Source organism: Nicotiana tomentosiformis, chromosome 8 (genome assembly GCF_000390325.3).
Source record: "Nicotiana tomentosiformis chromosome 8, ASM39032v3, whole genome shotgun sequence".
Taxonomy (NCBI): domain Eukaryota; kingdom Viridiplantae; phylum Streptophyta; class Magnoliopsida; order Solanales; family Solanaceae; genus Nicotiana; species Nicotiana tomentosiformis.
Window position 1 is genome coordinate 14,746,217 of NC_090819.1, and position 22,936 is coordinate 14,769,152.

The 22,936-nt window shown below is 36.1% G+C and overlaps 2 protein-coding genes across 3 annotated transcripts; one reads left to right on the forward strand and one right to left on the reverse strand.

Moving 5' to 3' along the window:
- The first annotated feature begins 3,291 nt into the window (after positions 1–3,291).
- On the forward strand, positions 3,292–16,041 carry LOC104100385 (snRNA-activating protein complex subunit). 2 transcript variants are annotated; one of them, XM_009607596.4, is made up of 12 exons: positions 3,292–3,656; positions 5,564–5,724; positions 5,982–6,037; positions 7,006–7,072; positions 7,226–7,281; positions 7,982–8,117; positions 8,906–8,994; positions 9,118–9,208; positions 12,535–12,630; positions 13,258–13,383; positions 13,479–13,739; positions 15,419–16,041. In XM_009607596.4, exons 2-12 carry the CDS (start codon positions 5,590–5,592, stop codon positions 15,698–15,700), a joined length of 1,395 nt encoding a protein of 464 aa, XP_009605891.1. In that variant the 5' UTR covers positions 3,292–3,656; positions 5,564–5,589; the 3' UTR covers positions 15,701–16,041. The 2 variants fall into 2 exon arrangements, with proteins under 2 accessions (XP_009605891.1, XP_070038204.1); XM_070182103.1 differs by lacking the exon at positions 3,292–3,656 and adding an exon at positions 5,804–5,906 and having other exon boundaries at positions 5,585–5,724; positions 5,980–6,037.
- A 2,726-nt stretch (positions 16,042–18,767) lies between these two features.
- On the reverse strand, positions 18,768–20,662 carry LOC138897097 (uncharacterized). Its single transcript, XM_070183053.1, has 3 exons — positions 20,369–20,662; positions 19,525–20,053; positions 18,768–18,946 (listed from the first exon to the last, which is right to left on the reverse strand). Exons 1-3 carry the CDS (start codon positions 20,660–20,662, stop codon positions 18,768–18,770), a joined length of 1,002 nt encoding a protein of 333 aa, XP_070039154.1.
- Between the last annotated feature and the right edge of the window lie 2,274 nt (positions 20,663–22,936).

Below are 22,936 nucleotides of genomic sequence, written 5' to 3' on the forward strand. Positions count from 1 at the left end.
TTTTCGTATTTTGAAAATTGTTATGTTTTTACTTGGCATTTGGATATAATTGATTGTGACTTGATGTTTCTATGGTTTTCCCTTTCTTATATTGGCATTCTATTTTGAAAGTGAACAGTTAGCTTTACATACTAGTACTATTCCATATGTACTAACGTCCCTTTTACCGGGGGCGCTGCATCTTCAATTGATGCAGATGGTTCATCAACGGGCAGCTTTGGTCCTCGTTAGCAGTCACTCTCTATTCAGCAAGTTTTGGTGAGCCCTACTCTATTCCGGGCCTGATGTCATTTGAGTTATACGTTGTGTTTTAAGGTATAGCCTGGGCCTTATTGGTGACACTTCCATACTACTCTTCTATTGTACTTAGAGGTTCCGTAGACAGGTTGTGGGTGGTGTTTGATGTGGGAAATTGAACTAGAAATGTTGGTATTTGGCAACCATGTTTTTCATTATATCTATCAACTTGTAATATTTTGAAAATTATAAATGTAGCTGCTAATGGAAATGAAAATGGAGTTGTTAATAAAATTTTTTCAGTGTTTGATTAATGGAGTACATCTCCTCTTTATTCATGGATGAGTTTGGGTAGAAAGAAATCTAACAAGCTTGCTTAGCCGGGTTTACTCGGTTGAGCGCCGGTCACGCTCCCCGAGTTCGGAGCGTAACAATTAGAATAATAGTTAAATTTTTTATCGGTTGAAGAATGTCGTTGGATGAAATTATGTATAGCCATGGTAGTTGTAACTAGATAATTCTGAGTGTCAAACTTGAAAGATGACATTGAGCATAAAATAGAAATAATTTTAAATATATAAAATAAATCATAAAATAAATAGTTAAGTATGTTTAAACTAATTCAAAAAGAGTAACTAATTATTAACAACACATAATGTATAATTTAATTTTTTAAAATTTAAATTTAAAAAGAAACTAATTATTACCTAACCTTACTAAATTTGTCCTAAATTGCCAATTGGCCTATTGTGAGGTTGTCACTTGACTTAATGTGGATACATTTTCTTCTTCTTTTAATAATATATAGATAGATTATGCAATGCAATTGTAAATTTATTACCTATTTGTAGGTCATTTTCACAAATTAGATTTGATAACTCTTTTAAAGATTCGGAAACTAATAGCATATAATAGAAGAAATTATAAATGATTATTTGTAGGAAGAGAATTGATAATCCAAAGAAGGATGTAGATAATTTGCTTTAGTGTGAAAAAAGAAGAAGATAATTATGAAAGTTACAAGACATTACACAAAGAAAAAAAATTAAAAATAAGAAAAGTCAATAAAGAATTTGGAAAGTTACAATATGATTCATATATATAATATCTTTAATTTTAATAGAATGGTAAAAACTAGAAACAAAAATAAAAAGAAAAAACTTAAATTAGTAAGGGATAATTTGAAAAATATAAATTTATGGTGAGGATAGTTTTGTCATGAATAAATTAATTTTCTACTTCTGATTCTGTTTCTTGGAAGAAGTTAGAATTTTCTGCTTCTTCCCAAAAGCAGAACTGCTTCTTCTGCTGGCCAAAAGTACTTCTATGTATTGGCCAAACAACTCAAATTTTTTAAAAAGTACTTTTTGGGGGAAAAAAAGTACTTTTGGCCTCCCAGAAGCTTGGCCAAACAGGCTCTAAGTTTGTTTCACAAACTTCTGAAAAGTTAGAAGAGCTTCCTTAAGAATACTTATTTTGGAGATTAAAATGTTTAGCAAAATTATTAGAGAAAGAAAGTAAGCGGAAGAAGTAGAAATTTGTAACTTATATTTGGAAGCAGAATTTTAAGAATAGAAATAAGCTTAATAAAAATTTACAGCTATTAAGTTATCTGTCTTTAATTCACCAATGTATCTCTTAATGTCTTATCTTGTCTGATCTTTCGTAATAATATCTAAAATAATTTATCTAAATAAATAATACTAATTAAAAATAAATTTATACATTCAAATACTATTTCTAAGGTCTGGTCAAATACAAATTATTTATCTTGATATTGAAAAACAAAAAAGGGCCTCAAATGTTTTAACCAACATAAATTGTATTTTTTCAAAGTACTCGTAAAATTTTATATTTAAAAAAAATGAAGGGATTTTCAAAGTTTGGTTAAATAGGCTATATCAAAAACAATTATAACGAAAGGTGTAACGAGAACAGGAACAGAGATCTGTGTCCTCTTTCTTCTGATTCACTGCCGCGCGCCCTACTCCACATCAGCCTACTTCATGTTTTCTTTTGGGTTTTTCTCCTGTTTTAGGATATGATATAATAAGAAATTCATCTTTGTATAGTCATTACTTAATGGATACTTATGTTTCTTTCTGGCTCTTGACTCCCTATTGTTTATCTGAAAATTTACAATTTTTGACTATTATATATTTACTTTTTCATAACCGTGGTGTCTGGGTCAACTTTCGTACAAAATAGGAATTAATCACCTAATATTTTCTGTCTGTTGGGCTTTGAGCCTGAGACAATGATTATTAAATATTTTATCAGAAGAATGCCTAATTGTGACTTTTCGACTAATGTTGTATCAATAAGAACAACATATCCAGTGTATTCCACAACATATCCAGTGTAATCCACAAGTGGAATTTGGGAAGGATAGAGAGTACGCAACCTTATATTTACCTAGTGCAGATAGAAAGACTATTTTCGGTAGACCCTCGGCTCAAAGCAAGCATGCATAATCACATAGAGAAAAGATATGCGGTAGTGAAGAAGTCAAAGAAACAGTAACGATAATAAGATAATAGTGTAAGCAGTAAGCACGTAATTTTTGACCCGCCACGTTCTCAAGCTACTCTAGTATTTTATACACATTTAGTCGAGTTTATTCTTCCTAGGATTTTAATTTATATTATCTTTATTTTTATTGTTTTAATATGTAAAAACCAAAAATAGAAAAATAGTCTTATTTATAATATTTCTCATCTTATTATATTTTTTCAATTTAAATTAAGGTCGATTAATATTTTTATAGTGATATTATTTTAATTCTACCATAACTTTAGCATATTTTCTCTACCTTTTTTACTTTATTATAATATTTAAAAATACAAAAAATAGTTTCACTTTTAATTTTTTAGTTTTATTTTAACTAATTAGGAATGATTTAACAAGTATTTTATATTAATTTGGAAGAAAATTGGGTTTGTTAATGAATTTTCAGCTTTTCTTATCCAAAATTGAGCCCAATTTGGATCCCACCTTAGCCCATTAACCCCCGCAGCTGACCCTTTACCCAATCCCTAAAGCCCCTTCTTCTACAAAAAAAAAGACGCACACACACACATAGAAGGGGACAACGGACATAGGAAAACAGAGGAGAGTAACATAGAGGGAAACGGAGAACAGGAGAAAGGGAATTCCTTTTCGGATTCCATTTTTTTTTAGCTCAAAATCAGACTTTCTTTTGACCTCTGCACATAGAGACGACAGAAGACATCACCGCACATTGAACCACCATTTCTCTGTCCCTGTTTTCGTTTGAGGTCGAATTTGGGTTTCCGTTCGAAGGAGACAAAGACGCCGATTCGGTTCAAGTTTTTCTTTTGATTCAAGTTCAGTTCGTCGACTGTGAGCTTGATTTTTGCTCCTTGATCTAAATCAAAGGAAAATTACTCTGTTTCGAGGTCCATTCTTGCTTTCACTATTATCTCATAAATTTTGTCTGATATGATTGTGCTTGCTTCCTTGTGTTGAAGTTGCTCATTACTAGATTTCCATTGCATTTTATAAGTGCAGAGAAGTTAATTTGATAAGTTGATTGATATTGAGACGTTACTTAGAATAGCCAAGATAACAAATTAAGATTTAACTAGTGAAAAGACAAAATTCAAATGTGAGCTTTTGGAATTAATGGGCCGTGTTTTCTGTAGTTTAAATTGGAAAGCAAGAATTGGGACTTTGAGAAGATTGAATTTGGGGCCGTGTGGTTTCGAATTTAGAAGCTTAAAAAGGGAATTACTTTAAGTGAGTAATTTAAATGATTATCTTGCTATTATTTTAATTTTATTTACTTCTTCGTGACGTTAGGAGTATGCTTAGGCCGACCACATTTGGGTAGGCAAACTTTTAGGATATTTGTGTTTTATTTTCTTTCGAGGTGAGAGGCCGCCCCCTTAGTTAATTAATTCATCCGAGGAATGCCTTGTAGAGTTTGTACATATATTTTTATACTCATCGGGGAATGCCATGAAGTAAATGTAAAAGAAGGCCGCGGCGACATCATCATGAAGGAAGCATTAGTATAGGCTAGCATAGGTTTTTTCTAGAACTTTTTCTTTCGTTTCGTTTAATTTTCTTTTATTTAGGTGGGGACGACCTTGAACCTCTTTCGGTGTTCATTTTTCTTTTGTGTGTTTTTACCTCACTTTGAGTATTCTCTAAAGCCAACCAGATCAAGTATGCAACCGTACTAGTTACGGGACTCGGGGAATGCCTAACACCTTCTCCCCGAGTCAAATGAACCCCTTACTCAGAATCTCTGGTGCAGTCAGTTTTAGAGTCGAATGTGTTTTGAAGGAAATTTGTTATTTTAAAAAATATGGTGACCTGGCACACCGAAATCAAATGTCAGGTGGCGACTCTGAAAAGTCATTCGAAACACAATCTTTTTGTCACTTTTCAAATTGAAAACCCTTTTGAGCTTTAAAAATCCTTTTATTCTTTTAAAGAGGGGTAGTAAGGTGAAAAAGGGGTGTGGCAAATAGTAAAATCGAAATGCAGCATTGTCAGATAGTAATAGAAATCGAACAATATGGAAATACGAGAATAACTCTACCACTACTAGGATAAAAGGAAAGACGCTCGACTCCCTACTATACTTCTACCCCGATTCACGACTTCCACACTCTCATATCAAGGGTCATGTCCTCGGTAAGCTTAAGATGCGTCATGTCTTGACTAATGTTTATCTTATCATATGCTCTAATTGCTTAGGAAAAGTACTTTCTGTTTTCCCGTAATTGTAGTGATTTTTCATATGAATCTTTTGAAGAATTTTTCTCCGGGAAATAGCTTCCAAAGAACGTTTTTATTAGAATTATTTTCTGAAATAGTGTTGTAATGAAATCAAGATTTTTAGAATTCCACGAATGTTTCTTTTTCAGATTATCTCTCTCTAAAAGAATGTTTCTCTTTTCTTTAACGAATAATGAAATGCGTTTTGCCCCTTCGTAGAAAGAAATAGTTGTGACTCCTTGAACTCTCTCTTTCAGTATCTTAGGCTGCCTCCGTACCCTATTTAAATAGTTGCGACCTTACACTGAGTTTGTTTCTTGATCAGTTGCACTATCTTGGAGTTGCTCCCAGTTGCAACTATTACTTATTGCCGCAGTTTGCCATCGCTAAGCAATGTTACCGCCTTTTAAAGTTTTTATACAACATTTTGTGTAAATATTTGTAATACACGTGTATTTATGCCGAAATTGGGTGATTGTCTGGCATTCTCTTTTCTTTATTCTTGGACAAAAGTCGCATAGGATGTCAGATCAAAGATTACAACCCTTAACTGTTGTTTCTCTTATCCTTTTTTCAGCTCTCATCTGTTAAATAGGTTCTTTGATGTCGGACCCTAAGGCTTCAGCAGATGAACACTATGTTTCCATTCCTCGTGGTGGCCCTATTTACATTTCCGACATGGTTGGTCCACTCACTAAGGTTGCTGACTTTGAGGTCAGCATCTTCCGTGAACTTGAGGTATGAAGTTGTTGTTCACATTTAGATTACAACGACACTCATTGTGATGTTTACTTTGAAGCTTGTCTACCTTTAATAGATTCCACGTTCATATGAAGACATACTTCTGTCATGAGTTTGTATGCAGAGCTCCCCTAGACCTTAAATAAACAAAAATTAAACATGAAAGAAAGAAGATAAAAGGCTTATTACAGATTTCATCATTTCTGATACCTTGATTATGGTCAGTATTCTAAGTATCTTATTCTGTTATGCAGCGGCTCAAGGCAGAGTTGTCCGTTGATTCACTTGAAATGTTTGATGATGAGATATCGTAAGTGCATCTTTTTTTGCTCCTCTTTGATACTAGAAAAGGAAAGAAAACTAAAATGTATCATATGTACCTGCCACTTACTTCTCTTGCATATCCTTTAACTATGGTGATTAATTTATTTTTTGAAATGCAATACTGCAAGTTTTTTGGTTAACCATGTCATGGATGCGGGAGCCGAGGGTCTATCGGAAACAGCCTCTCTACCCCCTGGGTAGGGGTAAGGTTTGCGTACACACTACCCTCCCCAGACCCTACATGTGGGATTATACTGGGTTGTTGTTGTTGTTGTTGTTGTTGTTGTTGTTGTTGTTGTGTTATAGATGTGGGAGTAAAAATTGAAATAGGATTTCCTGGAAATATTTTGAGAGATTTCTCTAGCTTTTGTCGAGATCAGCTCTTTGTTTGTGCGTCTTTGGGTTTTCATTGCACATACAGATTCTTTTCCCTTTCCAAAGTTTGGGTTTTAGAATATTGCGCTCTGCTCCCAAGTTTCTTATTCAGACGGTAGATATCATTAAGTAACTGTGATTGAGGGGATGGTCTCATAGCATCTATTTCGTTTAGAGTTTTTTTGAGATGGTTTGTATTTATCAATAACCCCTTGTTAGTAGGTTGTTTTTTAATTCTTTTTCATTTTTAAGTTATTTGTGGCAGCTGATAACTTGCAATCGGTTTTATTTTGGAAGCTGATAGTTATTTTATATTTTCTTCACTTTAATTTTGTGGATGTACTTTAAAGAATATCAAAATTGATTATGTTTTTAATCCCATATCTACTCCCTACTACCAAAATAACTGCAGTGGTACTTATCCAAAAAAACATAGTAGCACTTAGTAGTTATTACATTTACTTTTCAAATTCAAACTTCGTTAAGATGAATTTCTGTATGGCTTGTTTCATAGGTTCTGACCAGTCTACTCGGATTTTCTGTAGAATTATCTGACTCTTGTCATTGATTGCCTTGTAGGGTTGAGGATCTTAAAACTTTCAGTGAAGAGGAATTGGTGGCTCAGGCCTTTGAAGAAGCATTTAAGGTACAGTAACATTCTTTTTAATTATAGGAAGCCATTCTAACAGTTAGCTTACAAGTCCTCACTAATCAGAAAAAAGTTCAGTTCACAAACTTTCACGTTCAAAAGAAAATAAATGGCCAGTTTGTTTACCAGATCTTCATGTGATGATGACAGGACGATGAGCTGACCAAAGAATCTTCACAAACTTTGACAGAGCACCTTGATACAAGGTTAGTGAAATGAATATTCTAGACCAAGACCCATTTTACTTATTTTTTGCAGTCTTTTTTTTTTTTTCTCTCTTTGCATTAGATGATGTATCCATAATTTTATGAAGTGTGTCCAATTCCAATTATGTGGCTCTTGATACTTGATTAGCTTGGAATCTTGGTTTCCTTTTGTTCCCGGTAGGGCTATACATGTGCAAATCTTATGCTATTTCAATAGCAAAGCAAGTTAAACAACTTTTAGTATTGAATATTTTTTAATTAAAGAAATAAATTAAGGAATAAAAAAGGGAGTAGCATGTTGTGTAAGAATTAGATTGCCGTGCTTTGCTAAGTAGTATTTAATGAGCATGTTGATATTCAAAAATTATTCTTGCATGTGTATATATCTATAGAAAAGGGGATGGAAAATTATTCTTTCTGCTTTTGACATTCTATGTATTAGTGTCATTGACAGGTTTTCCAACAAAAACAGTTATATCTTCAAGTTATCTCTTGATGTCAAAATGGTAGTTCCAACACCAATTAAACCTGATAAAACTATATTTCACTGTTCATCTATCCATTCACTTGTGCTTGTTTGCTGTTCTGCATGTGTTCCACACTCGTTTGCCTTAATCCTATATTTTTCATGACCTTTTTTACTAAAAACAGAAGAATAGATAACGGGACTTCGGTTACTGAAATTGCTTCATTTTGAAAGGTCAGAAAGAGAAGTGGACTCTTCTACTATTCATGATCCCTCAGACAATGTCGCCCTCGACAACAAAGGCTCAGATAAACGCAAGTCCAACAAGAGGAAGCGGGGGAAGAATGTTCGTCAGAAGAATGCTGTTGATGTATGCTAGTGAGCTTTTCTGTTATACATCTGTTTTAGTGTTCTATTTTCTGTTGTATTAAGTCTTTGTTTGGTTCTTAGTGATTTGAGTTTCTGTTTACGGTTTACCTACTAAAAATAAAGTTATGTCCTATTCTATCATGGATATGGTCGAGAGTTCTGTATAGTTATACTATGCCACAGCTGGCACTATTAGATCACTTGAATGGGTAATCTTGCTTTTATTTTTTTTCGTATTGATGATCTAGTTAAGATGTATCGGAGTAAATCAAATGTTCAGGCTTATTTTTGCCCTTTTAATCTCTTAAGAATTTACTTTCCAAATTAGACCTATAGGCGTTTGTCATAGATCGTAAAGAAGTGGTAGTATGAAAACTGAAAGGTGAAATCTTAATAATACCGACTTCAGAAGTGTTGAATCATGAATGGAAGCTCCTCCAGCTAATCATTGAAAAAAGCCTCCAAAACTCAAAGAAATCTACTATTTTATCCTATTAGTCCTAGTTGCACATATTCCAACTGGTTGAAAATGAGAGATCTGATCAAAGGTGTAGCAATACCTTTTTGGAAAAGAGAAGGTAATATTTGAGCAAGATAAAAGTATGGAGGAAAAAAGTAAATGACGAACATAATTTGGCTTGTAAAAGCTGCCAGTTCATTTAGTCACATCCTAATATATTTTTGTTCATCAACATTGTGTTTGCGCATTATTTCCCCATTTTCTTTGTCCTCACTGTTTCAATTTAAGTATTTAAAAAAAATATGAGTTCATATTCTTGCATTTTGTAGGAAGACTATGTTCTGAAGGTGGAACAACTTGCAAAAATTAAAGAAAAACAAGAGGAAGAGAAAGCAGCAGCAAGATTGCATTCTTTCAAGTACAGATCATTGTCTCTAGTTGATATGTTTTTATTTATGACTAAACCAGCCTGTTATATCCATTGTTTATATTTTCATATCTTGTGTTCTCCATCTTAGCTATATTTTTTATATTGGTTCAGTGGTAGTTGCGGCAGCAGCCACTCTGCTTCAACATCTTCCAGTAAGAGTGGGAGAATGACATCACTCAAGTCAATAAGTTCGGGAACAAAGGTTAGTTTAGAATGACTTCCTAAGACCTTGATTCCTATCTACTGTATGACCTGGGTTTTTGATGAGTCTAGAATTTAAAAGGTCTGGAGCAAGTTTAAATTTAGATTAAAACTTGTTTAGGCTGTTTAAAAAATTTAATGACTCGTATCTTTTGCCTATATTTGAAGGAGAGGTCTTCTGGTCTATTAAGAGATATAATTGAACAGTTCTCCCCCACCATATAATCTCCGTGGTGGATATTTGTGAAAAGTCCTGTTTATGGACTAGATACTTGTTCTTTGCTGGGAGAGCACCTTTTCTATGTTGTCATTTTTGTGGGTATGGAGTTGGGTGAGTAGGGGGTTTAATGAATTATACCTCTTATTAATTTTACTGGAAATTTGTATTTTATGTATTTGCAAGGAAAATTGCTTCTTCCATTTCTCGATTAGATTGGTATATCAGATCTACTTTGAACTACTAACCATTAAAATTAAGGAATTGGTCAAATTTATTTGATAATCAATAGCTTCAAGAAGAACATCTATGAAGATGGATTACTACAGGTATATTGAGTGTCAAACAAAGGTCCGCGAATCATCTCAATTTAAAATTTTACTTTCAGAACTCTTTTAGAATTTATATCTTTATTTGAATAGTTTTAGAAAAAGGATGAAAAGAGTACATTCTTACTATACTTGAGAGGATATGGATAATCTGATATACAACGTTGCAACCTCATTTTCCATCCATGCAAATGCTCTCTTCCAGAGTATCCACTTAAAGTGCCTAAGGTGTTTATGAAAATAACAATTAAAGAGATTGTTTTAAAGAATATACTCCCTCCGTGTCAATTTAGATGACACATTTCGCTTATCAAGAGTCAAACTATGTGAAGTTTGACCAACATTTTAAAATATATTTTTTTAAACATATTGACAAAAGAAAAATTGTAACTTGTATAGTAGTATTTCTTGTATAGTTTGTGATTATCTAAATTTTAATTTTAAAATATTGACTTGAACTAATTCAATTTAGCTTCAAAGTTTAGTCAAACTGACTCTCCATGAGGGAAATATGTCATCTAAATTGAAACAGAGGGAGTAGTTACTAATTGGATTTAGAAGTGTAGTACTAATTAGCAAATCTTTTTTAAATTATTTTTATTGTAAAATGATTTTGTTAACAATGAATTTCTTATATAAGCCGTATACCAAAAAGTAGAGAGCTTCCACAAAAATATGGTTCCCTAATCCCCAAATGTTCTATACAGACTGGAACCTCATGAGTGCACCAAAACAAAACTAAAAGAGGATATTCCTCATATGTACAAAGTCAGTCTCTGTGCTGTCAAAGGCATTCTTACCCCTCTCTCCATAGGACACACACAAGTGCAATTGGAGCAACATATGATACCTTGTGTCTACTTTTTTTCTTTTTTGATGAGGTAAAATTTTATTAACAAAAGGTACCAAGATGGTACAAAATTGCAAACAACCAGCAGCTACCACAACAGGGCAATTACATTCCTCCTAACTCTACTAGAACAACCATATACTGTTCCATATTTTCCATAGCATACTTCTTACACCAGAAAAATAAATTTAAGAAACAGCTATTTTTAATCCTGGAAATATGCTGCCTTTCCCCTTCAGAGCAAATCTTGTTTCTTTCCAACCATATTGTCTAAGAGCTTTGTTCTACATAATATCTGTTGATTTTTGCTATTTTTTGGTGTTGCCAAGTCTCCAACCTACTCCTGACATTGGAGGGCATCACCCACTTGACATCATACATATTTAAGAGCTCCCAACACTGTCTTGGCACTTTGCAATGAATGAATAGATGACTTACTGTTTCTGCTTCTTCTTCACACATGTAACACCTGTTACATAGAATAGTTCCTCTCTTCTGCTAGTTCTCCTGAGTTAAACAAGCTCCCTTTGCTGCAACCCAACCAAAACAAACTACTTTAACAGGTGCTTTTGATTTCCATATTGCTTTCCATGGCTAATCTGATTGATAAAGCCCCTGTTGTTTTTGTAGCAGACTGTAACAACTCCTGACTGTGAAAGTACCATCTTTGCTTGCTGCCCAGATCAATGAGTCTTTCTTGTTGTCCTCCAATCTAACCATGTTCAGTAGCTACATCAGTGGAGCAAATTCATCAACTTCCCAGACATTAAGACCCCTCCTGAAGATCAGCTGCCAACTAGTATTCGAGTAAAAGTCTGATACCCTTCCATTTTTGTTTGTGGAGCAGCTATACAAAACAGCGATTTTTAATTTAAAACTTTCACTTCCCAACTATATATCAGACCAAAATTGGGTATTATTACCATTCCCCAGTTTCAACTTTACCAACTGACTGTATTTGTTCCATAAATTACTGATTGTGCACCAGACTCCCCCCTTTGCAGAAGAATGAACTGAACAAGCAGCCGGCATGTCCTTCCTACCATACTTGGCATCTCTCAGCTGTTTCAATAATCTGTTGCTATCATCATCAGCAACCCGTGCCTAAAGGCGAAACTATAATCTTAAAGGTAATTTGCCTTCCTAACATCTTCAAATAGGAAGACAAATTACCTTTAACATTATAGTTTCGCCAGTAGGCCCGTCTCAGGAGAAGCAGACAAAGAAAATATATATCTTGTGTCTTCTCCTCCTTCTCTACGCCCAACTATGCAGCGGCTCATTCTCTATACCTGAAATCATCACTGTACTCCAATCAACTAACAATTCCCACCACAAATGGCTTGCCGCCTTGCAGTGTAACAGAATGTGGTAATCAATGCTTCTCTTAATGAAAGCCGTATTTTTGACATTGTTAAATAATAGTAATCTGCATGTTTGCACTGTCTTAATATTCGTATTAAACAGTCCTTATTACCTAAAAAACAACTCATTACCTAAACATAAACCTTTTGAATTTTATGTAAGCAAAGATCATCGGGTAAAAACATACCCGAACTGGGAATTTACACCAAACCAACAGAAGCGTGACATTTGTTTACACATAGAGTTCTATCACTTAATCATGGTTAATTAATGCATGTATTTTATTATTTTAGCTAACAATAATAAGTTTAATTGGTTTGGTGTAAACACCCAGTGCAGGTAAGTATTCACCCATATCAATGTACTTGCATACATTGTAAATCCACAGTATATCTATGCAACGGCATCGTGACCTTTCGCTTTTTATCGAAACTGAAGTAATTTTATTGCATTTGTAATCTGAATTACATGTACATAAAACTTTTGATAGTTTAGTCTTTCTGTGATCTTAGATCTAAACCAATGATGGTTTATTGATTTTCATGCTTGGTTTTGGTTTATGGCAGGTGAGGGCAGCAAATGCTCATGGACATATTGCAGTGCATTTTCCAGAAGTTGTCCTCTGTATTGAGGTTTATCATTACAAAAAGACATGGGTAAAAGTATGAACATGCTCTTCGTTGTTATCTCTGAACTGCTGATGAAATGAAGTTATAAATTATTAACTATCAAGATGCTCTTTGTTCCTCTCTCTGTTGCAATTTGCAACAGTATGTTTGAGACCTTCTCAGGGTGATAAAATAGAAGGCTTTTCTGCTAGGTTATAGCTTATTCATGGGCTTATCACTTTTAAATTATTAACTGAAATAAGTAAATTCAAATACAACCTCCCATTCATGCTCCAGTCTTTGCAACCTGTTGAAAAAAAAACTGTTGTGTGTGTTTGGATTCATGAAGGTAATCACTTGGGTGTTCTCCGCACCCCCTTTTTTGTTGTTCTCCTTTCAATCTGGTATCAGAGGACTTTATTCCTGGAGTGATGGGAGTTAAAACCATGTCAAATACACTGTCCAGCATCCCCATTATTTTGCTGTTGTGTATGTTTTGATCAATCTATTATGCATTTTGCATCTTTTAACTATTCTGGCCGGCTGCCATAGTATTGAAACAACATAGTTGACCTTGTTGAGATGATCAAAGATCTTCCTATTGGTACTGTTTTTTTTTCCGGTAACAACTTTACAATCTATCCGATTGTTACAACTGATTCTGATGATATATATCTGTAGACGCAAGAATTTCTGGTCCTTGGGCGACAATTTTTGACGGAAATGAGAGACAAGATATATTGTATTACTGATGAGATAATGAAGAACACAGGCCAGAATGATCCTTCGGGCTATTTCCTTGTGGAGGTTACTTTTCTGGCCAATTTTATTTTCTAATGATATATATCATTTTCTTCTGTTCCTTACTATTTTCTTATCACTAACCTAAAATTTTTCCATAGGATGTCTTTTGCAATGATTTTAGGCATCCTGCTGCTGTAAATTATAGTAAGCCAATACTTAATTGGCTTCAAGATTCTAAGAGTGAGGCGCTGGAAAAATGGGAATCTATCGCCTCTGGTGAACTGCCACAGAAACAAAAGGCACTTTTAGGCAGTAAAATTGGACCACAATTGCCCCATTTCAAGACCGCTAAAATGCAAGTAACTCGTTTCTGTGACTTAAGATTTCGACTTGGTTCTGGATATCTTTATTGTCACCAGGTAATATTTCTTTTTCAATGTATTTTGTTTTTTTCCCACTTGCGGGATTACCTTGGGTTTGTTGTTGTTGTATTTTGTTTTTCTGTTGCTCGGGAATTGTTCATTTTTAATTCAAATTAATATTTAGTTGTTTATGTGGTCTAAAGAAAGAATTTATGGTTGTATATTTTTTAGGTAGGAATTTGTAGTTGTATTAATGGGAGCACTTCTTATTAATTATTCTTTGTCTGGTCTAATTTAAGTCCTCTATTGTTTCTCTTTTTTTTTTTTTGATAAGGTGAAGACTTTATTAAAAACAGTATAAAAAAATACAGAGATACTGCTGGCTTAAAAACATTAAAATCCTAAGCGTTCTAGCATGTCCAGCATTGCATGAAAATTCATAACAACATTTCCATCTTTCCAATAACACAAATAATGTAAACAACTGTATTTCACATATTGCAGCTGCTCCTTCTTGCCTTCAAAACACCTATTATTTCTTTCTTTCCATATCGTCCAAGCTATGCTAAGAGGGATATCTCTCCAAATCTTCTTTAAGGATGCTTCTGGACATGCAGGTTCCCAGCACTCTAATATATTCCTGAATTTCTTAGGCTTGCCCAAAGGATGCCAACGTTAGCCGTGAACATGGACCACACCTGCCAAGTAAATTCACAATGCAAAAAAAGATGGTCCACAGATTCACAAGCTTTCTCACACAAGTAACACCTGCTGCACATTATCCAACCCCTTCTCATCAAATTTTCTTGAGTCGGGCATGCTTCATGTGCTACTAGCCAACCAAAACAGGCCACTTTTGTTGGGACTGTAGTCTTCCAGATCATCTCTCAAGGCCACTTTTGTGCTTGCACCGGCTGGGTAGCATTTAGTAACAGTAAAAGAACCTTTTTTACTAGCTTTCCAGAGTAGGCTGTCGTCTTTTTCTAGCCATAACACCACTGATTGCATCATCTGAATAAATATATCAACCTCATGCATTTCTCTGTCGCAGAGATTCCTTCTGAACTGGAAGTCCCAACCTGTATCAGTAAATATATCAGCTAAGAGGATTTTTGGATTATTGGCCAATCTGTACAGGTTGGGAAATTGAATTTTCAGCAGACCAGAACCATCCCAATTATCTTCCCAAAGTCTGATTTTTTTCCCGTTGCCCACCCTCAAGCCAACATACATGTTAAATTTCTCCCATAGGTTACAAATCTTTCTCCAAACAGCTACTCCATATGGAGTCTTCACTGTTTTAGGTGCAAAAAAGCCCTCTTCCATATATCACCTCTACCACTGCTTTCCAGGGAGCTTTTTTCCCATCGTTTAACCTCCATAGCCATTTGCATAGCAGGCTCTGAGCTCTAAGATTTCTAACTCCCAGACCCCCTTCTTTCTTATGTTTTGTCACAATGCTCCACTTTACTAAATGATATTTTCTCCTTTCTGCATCACCTTTCTCTATTACTTAATGTTTCATTTAAATTTTATACACTGGATTTAGATTAGTTACCACTTTTATCAAGTTACCAAGTAGTAATATATATCATTGAGATCTTTCTGTACATACCTTAAACTGACTTGGTTTGGTAAATATCTCTTTCACCGTTAAACTCATTCATGTTTGCATGAACTACACTATATATATAGATGTTGCTTGACGGCTTTGTGTCTGTTTTGCCTTGTATAAGGGGGATTGCAAGCATCAAGTTGTAATAAGAGACATGAGGTTGATACATCCAGAGGACGTACAGAACCGGGCCGCTTATCCATTGATCACCTTTCAGCCGAAGTTGCGGTTCCAGAAATGCTCTGTTTGCAAGATTTTTAAAGCAGTTAAGGTGACAGTTGATGATAAATGGGCTGCTGAAAATCCTTGCTACTTTTGTGACCTTTGCTATTACATGCTCCACTATGTAAACGGGTCTCTGCTTTACGATGATTTCTCTGTGTATGAATATCTCCATGAGTAACTTTAAATTAGAAGAGCTGACGTGTGGGTTAGGTGCATGTCACGGGTTCCAACCCTGCCGCTAACAACACTGGTATTTAAGTGGAGATGAATAGAGGACGGCCAAATCCAGACATTACTCAGGACTCTGCAAGCAGTATTCAGTTTCTCACAGATATGCAAGTTCAAGCCAAAGAATGTATATATGCAAGTTCGAAGTTTCACACAAATAATAAATACTATCATCCAATTTATGGAAAATAGGTTTCAGTTTCTCTTTGTTTATTGTTTTCAGAACTGTTTGTTCAGAGTTCAACTACAGATTCTATCCTCTAACGTTATACCAAATTATAATATTAACTACTGCACTGGTCTGTTTAGTTTATCCTTTTTTTAGGTGAATATTTTTGGAAGTTGAAAGTGGTATCGAGAAACGGGAATGGAAAAGCTTTAAAAAATTGAACATGTATTTCAGATGTGAGATTGTAACGTTTTCGTTGAATTATTACTTAATTGCATATTAAGATAAATCCCTTTATAGCAGAAGTACATTCCTTTTTTTTTGGGTTAAACAGACATTTTTTATTCGGAGAAGGGTCTGAATTGCCACTAAATTATCAGATTTGGTCTAAAATTGTCCCCCATCCACCTATTGAGCTAAATATGACCTTCCTGATAATGTTTGGGTTCACATTTGCCCTTATAGTTAACAACCCAGATCCGGTTTAAAAAGAATATTATTTTAAATGATGTGGCATTAAACTATTGATTAATTTAAAACCCACCCAAAATATGTCCAACCCACTCATTCTATCCGACCCATCAGACCTTACCTATTAAACTCTCAAACTCAATCGATAATTCCTAGAAAATTGAACTACTACTTAAACCAGAATAAGGTGAACACTTCAATTACTGTTTTCTTATAGTGGACTTGACTTGATTAAGCTAGAAGTATGCATACATTAGATATGCAGAAATGCAATAAAAAATATGAGGGAGTTGGTCAATTGGACAGAATCACACAAAAGAGAGACACAAACAAATCTTGCACGGGAGACCGACGGATGGTCGTTCCACGAGGTGGATCCAGAATTTAAAGTTTATGATTTTCTATAGCGACCTCAAGTTAATTTATATATTTTTTTTAAGCAACTATACCACTCGGCAGCACTTGCCTAGTGGCTAATATAAATAAAATTCCAAAATGGGTCCAAAGCTTACAAGATGTCCAAAAGCAAAATAGAAGTTGCATGAAGCTACTAGCTATTAAAAAGATAGAAAAGCTAAAATCTAATGAACTAGCTATTACAACATGATAAGTTGAATGCTTCCTTCTCCTATTAGTGTATGTGAATCCAATTGTCATTGACAAATACCAAGCAGCACCTATTAAGCTCTCACCAGGCGCCATGGTATATTGTCCATAGGCTAAAATGAATTCCAAACATCTCCACCACAGAGTTGAAGCCAGCATAGTCTTCCAAGTGTAGCTACTATATGATCTCCATATGCAGTGGACTGATTTTGTTCAAGTATTAATCAGGTGCTCACTCATCAAAATTAATGTGTAGAAGAGGAGCCTGGCTTTAGGCAGGCTTTGCAAGGCAAAGGCCAGGAGTGAGCTGGCTTTAGGCAGGCTTTGCAGGGCAAAAGCCAGGCTTGAGCTGGCTTTAGGCAGGCTTTGCAGTGCAAAAGCCAGTCTAGAGCTGGCTTTAGGCAGGCTTTGCAGGGCAAAAGCCAGTCTAGAGTTGGCTTTAGCCAGGATTTACAAGGTAAAAGCCAGGCATGATCTGGCTTTAGGCTGACTTTGTAAGGCAAAAGCCAAGAATTAAGCAGGCTTTGCAAGGCAAAGGCCATCCTTTGAAATTGTGCCTTTTTGTGATCTTGTAAGCTCAGATCCTTCCCTACTAGAATCTTTAATGTAGACATCATTCTAAACATTGCTAAACCATCCTCATATTGAGCATTAAAGCATGCTAATACCACTGAGAAATGATTCAACAATCTCCAAAAATACCATATGATGGGTTTAACATTTTCCTTAGCATTTGGACATATCAGTTTGTGCAGAGTCCAATCCTGTGAAGTCATCAGTCTGGGGTTCTTCTCTTTGCTATCCTAACCCTAAGGTTAGGTGATTGAGATTTGTCTAGATTGATCAACCTCCTCCCTGCACTAGGCAGTTCAGAGAATGAATGAAACTCAGATGTACCTAAAAAAGAAAACACAATGTTAGCTATAAAATCCGTCACTTAGTTTCCTTCTCAGAACACATGTTGAAAGATCACATTAAAGTTGTCCTTCATCTCTATAATTTTCTTCACATCCTGTGCAATTACCCAAGGAGGATCCCATTCCCCCTCTATCGCCTTCTTCATCACCAATGAATCAGTCTCCAGTATGAGAGGGTGAAGATCTTGCTCCACACAATATTCCAACCCTTGAAGAATAGCCTTAGCTTCAGCCACCACATTAGTTGTCACTCCCAGGTCTACTGCCCTAGCATACACCACATCACCTTCATCATCCCTCACACAAAATCCTAGGGAGCTAGGTCCAGGATTGCTATTTGAAGCTCCATCAGTATTACATTTGTACCAACCATGAAAAGGAAGCTGCCATGTTACTCTTGTAGTGATCAATATAGGTTTATATCCTTCAAAGTATTGAATCATGTCTGGCCATAATAATGGAATATTAGGGATCCAAGCATACCTCACCCTTGCCAGTTGATGCAATGTCCTATTTATCTCATGAATCACCCTATATGTGGACACTGAACCATCATGTTTACCTGCATTTCTTCTCTTCCAAAGCTCCCAAGTGATGATAGCTGGTACTGCTTGAAATAATGGCTTTAATTTTGGACAACACTGAGCATACCACCAATGCCTTATAATATGCTTCAATTGAATCAATTGTATAGAAATTCCAGCAGCCCCCATGAACAAGTTCCATACCTTAGAGGCAGTAGGACTTGTGACAAATATATGCTCAATGGATTCCTCTTGGGGCTGCTGACAACACCAACACCTAGACATCACCGTTTGCCCTTGCCTCCTCCACATGTCATTGGTGGCTATTTTCTATCTCCACAATCTCCACAAGAAGAAGGATATCTTGAATGGAAAACCTTTAATCCACATTAACTTGAATTCCTGATTAGGATTAGCCCTATGCCTTAATATATGCCAAGCACTGCTAACACTGAACTTGCCTGAAGGAGTTGACATCCGGTATGGCCTATCCCAATATCCCTCACTGCCTACATAGTGCACATTTAGCCTTATATGTTCTGCAATTTCCTCATTGAAAGTTTGATCTAGCAGCTGATCATCCCATGCTTCCCCTTACCGTAGTTCTGCCACCTCCTGAAGGCCTTCATTGATTGGAAAGTCTTCAGGTAATACGTGATAAAGTGCACCCAATCCAGTCCAATTTTCATGCCAAATATTAGTTGTTCCACTCTTCAATTCCCATACGATCTCATGTTCTACTTCTTGCCTAGCATTCAGCATTTGTCTCCAAACATGAGACCCTCCCCTAAAATGCACCACTGTTGGTAGCTCCTTCTTGCAATACTTATTCCATATGAAATTAGACCACAAATATTTTGTGGTCCTAAAACTCCACCATAGTTTAGCAAACAGTGCCCTTGAGACATCATTTAAGGACCTAAAACCTAGCCCCCTTCCTCTTTAGGAAGGCAAAGATTTTTCCATGAAGCCCAGTGTCTGCTTCTCCCTTCTTCCTTTGTGCTCCAAAAGAACCTAGCAAAAGTCTTATGTAGATGCCCCAGGATGTTTGGTGGATCAAGGACTAATAACATGTGAACTGGCATACTTTGCAACACACTAGAGATGAGTGTTGCCTTTTCTCCAATTGACAGCAGCTTTCCTTTCCATGAATGCAATTTAGCCTTCACCTTCTTGAGAAGATCCTCATAATAGTCCTTCCTCCTTCTAGTGTAAAAAATAGGACACCCTAGATATGTGAAGGGGAATTTACCTCGTGCAAATCTTGTAATAGCTCCAACTGCCTGAAACAATCCATTAGCAACCTTTGAATGCATGTAGTATGAACTCTTATCTTTGTTGATCATCTGACCTGATATCTTCTCATAGTTCCCCAACACTGTCATAATCTTGCTCAAAGAGGGAGGATGAGCAGATGCCAAGATTATTGTATCATCAGCATATGCCAAGTGGTCTAAAGGATCAGACCACTTAGGCATTCCAAATCCCACAAATGACTTGTCTTCAAAGAGCTTATTCAAAGACCTGAAAAGTACCTCGGCTGACAAAATGAACAATGCTGGAGATAGGGGATCCCCTTGTTTCACACCCCTTGTCGACTTAAAGAACCCTGAGGACTGCCCATTCACCAATACTAAATACTAGTTATTTGATATCAAGTTCCACACCATGTTGATGAAGTGTTCAGAAAATCCCATCTTCCTTAGCACATGCAATAAGTACTTCCATGAAACCCTATCATAGCCCTTAGCCATATCAAGCTTGATCACCAAATTAGCTGGCTTTCCCCTTAACCTTATGTCAGTGATAATTTCTTGAGTCAATAAGATGTTCTCAAATATACTCCTACCCTTTACAAATCCGGATTGATTAGGAGCTATTAGAGATAGCAAAAAACTCTCAAATCTGTCATGTAACACCCTAGACAAGACCTTGTTAATGAAATTGCTCAAACTAATAGGTCTTAAGTCAGAAAAGGTCTCAACTCTAGGTTTCTTGGGTAGCAACACTAGATTGGTGTGAGTGATGGATTTAGGCAATGCAACTCCTCCATAGAAGTGTAGCACCATGTTGTGTATATCAGCACCAATAACATCCCAACATGTTTGATAAAACAAGCCAGTGAATCCATCGGGACCACTAGCACTCTCCACACTAAGCTCAAAAACTGCTGCCCTTACTTCTTCAATTGTTGGCAATCTGCTAAGTTCCAAATTCGGATCCATAGTGACTATTGAAGGTACATTATTGAGCAAGAAAAATTCAGAAGCATCACCTTCATTTGTGAACTATTTTTGATAGAAGTTCACTGCAGCTATTGCCAATTGCTCCTGGTCTTCAATCCATACCCCACTGTCACTTTTGATCCTCTTCAGTTGCAATTTCTTTCTTTTGCCATTGATATGATTGTGAAAGAAACTTGTATTCCTATCTCCTTCAGCAAACCAAGTCATCCCAGCTTTTTGCTTCCAATACTGCTCCTCAATACTCAAGTATTTCTTCAATTCAGATTGAGCCTTTTGAAGCACAATCCTATTCTCAGTTGTAGGCTCTTCTTCAAACAACATCTCCTTCAGCCTAACAATGTCCTCCAAAATAGCCAATTTCTTGAAGATATCACCAAATGTTTTCCTACTCCTTTTTTAGAGTGCTGCCTTCACCCTCTTGATATTCTGCTTGAACATAAAAAATGGATCCCCTATGAAATCAGCTTCCCAATTCTGCCTCACCATATCCATAAATGTAGCATGCTTTGTCCAAAAGTTCAAGAATCTGAAAGGATTGACAAAATTAGTTATCTGCACCCCATATGTCATTAGCAATGGTGCATGATCTGATCCAGTTCTGATTAGATGCTCAACTTCAATAGTTGGCAACATGTTCTGAAATGGCAAATTCACAAAAATCCTATCCAATATCTTGAATATACACTCAACATTGGATCTCCCATTCCACCATGTGAATGGACTTCCTTTGTACCCTTGCTCAAACAAACCACAAGAGTTTACACAAAATGCAAAATCCTCATATTTAGGAGGGTGTACTGGAAGTCCCCCTATTTTCTCATCTTCATGCAATATCACATTGAAATTCCCTCCTACCAACTATGGTAATTCCATATCACTTGCTAAGTAATACAAGTGATCCCACAAATCCAACCTCTCCATTGCTGAACATTTTGCATAAATAAATGTCATCATCATGTGCTGCCCCAGGTCATGGTGAAAGACTCTCACAGTCACCTGTTGCTCAGTATCCTCCACTAATTCCTATTCCACCACTGCATCGAAGAACAACCATATTTGCCCATTAATATTTGCATAAGCAGTCTCCATATTCAACCTCATTTTATATCTATCAATGAGTCCCTTCTTTTGAAAAGGCTCCATCAATGCAACTACACAAAAATTATGCTCCCTATTCATGTTGATCACCCTAGGAAAGGCCTATTGTGTATTCACAGACCTTATGTTCCATATTAATGTTTTGATCATCATCATTTAGATAGAGAAGCTGCCCTCCTGGGCATTATTTTTGAAGGTTGTGGTGGATCTTTACTATGATTTTTCTTAGTTTTTTTTTACCTCCTTTAGCACTAGTTGTGGGTGATAAATCCCCTTCCCAAGCCACTTGTTTGAAGTTTTCTGCAGTTGATTCATTATTTCCTTCATCCTCCATTGGATTTTGTCTCAATAAGTCTTCATCAATTGATGTCACATTGTGTGTAACTAAATCATGTAAATGTTGTAGAGGAGTCTTAAGTGGAACATTAAGATGTAGCTGCATAATTTGATCAATGCCATATTCCATAGGCACTTCCTCTATTTCCCCCGATGCTCTTGGAACAATTGGCCGCTCATCAGCCCGTTCATACTCCTTGAATTGAAGCTCATAGACACTGCCTAGCCCAGGAGTAATTGTGGTAGTCTGCTCTGAATGTACTATTCTAGTGAGATCACCACCCTTACTATTGCCTGAAATTTGGTCTGAACCCACTATATCATCCCTAATATTCACATTAACATATCCATCAAGTTTGTTCTCCAATGCATACACTGGAACACCATCTACATAGGCCAATATCTCTCCAGTTGCACTAAGGTTGGGGTTTACCATAGTTGCCTCATTAGGTGAACCTGGCTTTAGGCCTGGCGTCGCCAGCCTAATGCCTGGTGATCCTGGTTTTAGTCCTGGCGTCGCCAGCCTAACATTTGGGGAGCTTGGCTTTAGGCCTGGCATCGCCAGCCTAATGCCCGGTGAGCCTGGCTTTAGGCCTGGCGTCGCCAGCCTATCGCCAGGTGAGCTTGGCTTGTTGTCCTTCTTCACCTTGACTTCTGTTGTTGTTTTTGTTGTGCCCAGCTTATCATCCTTAACCTCAACTGCATCACTCCATAAGACCTTTGTAGAGTTTACCTCATCAAGATCCTCAATCTGCCCAGAATCTTTCAATATTTGAGATAGAATCTCATGACAAGATTGGTTTATGGTCACATTGAGTT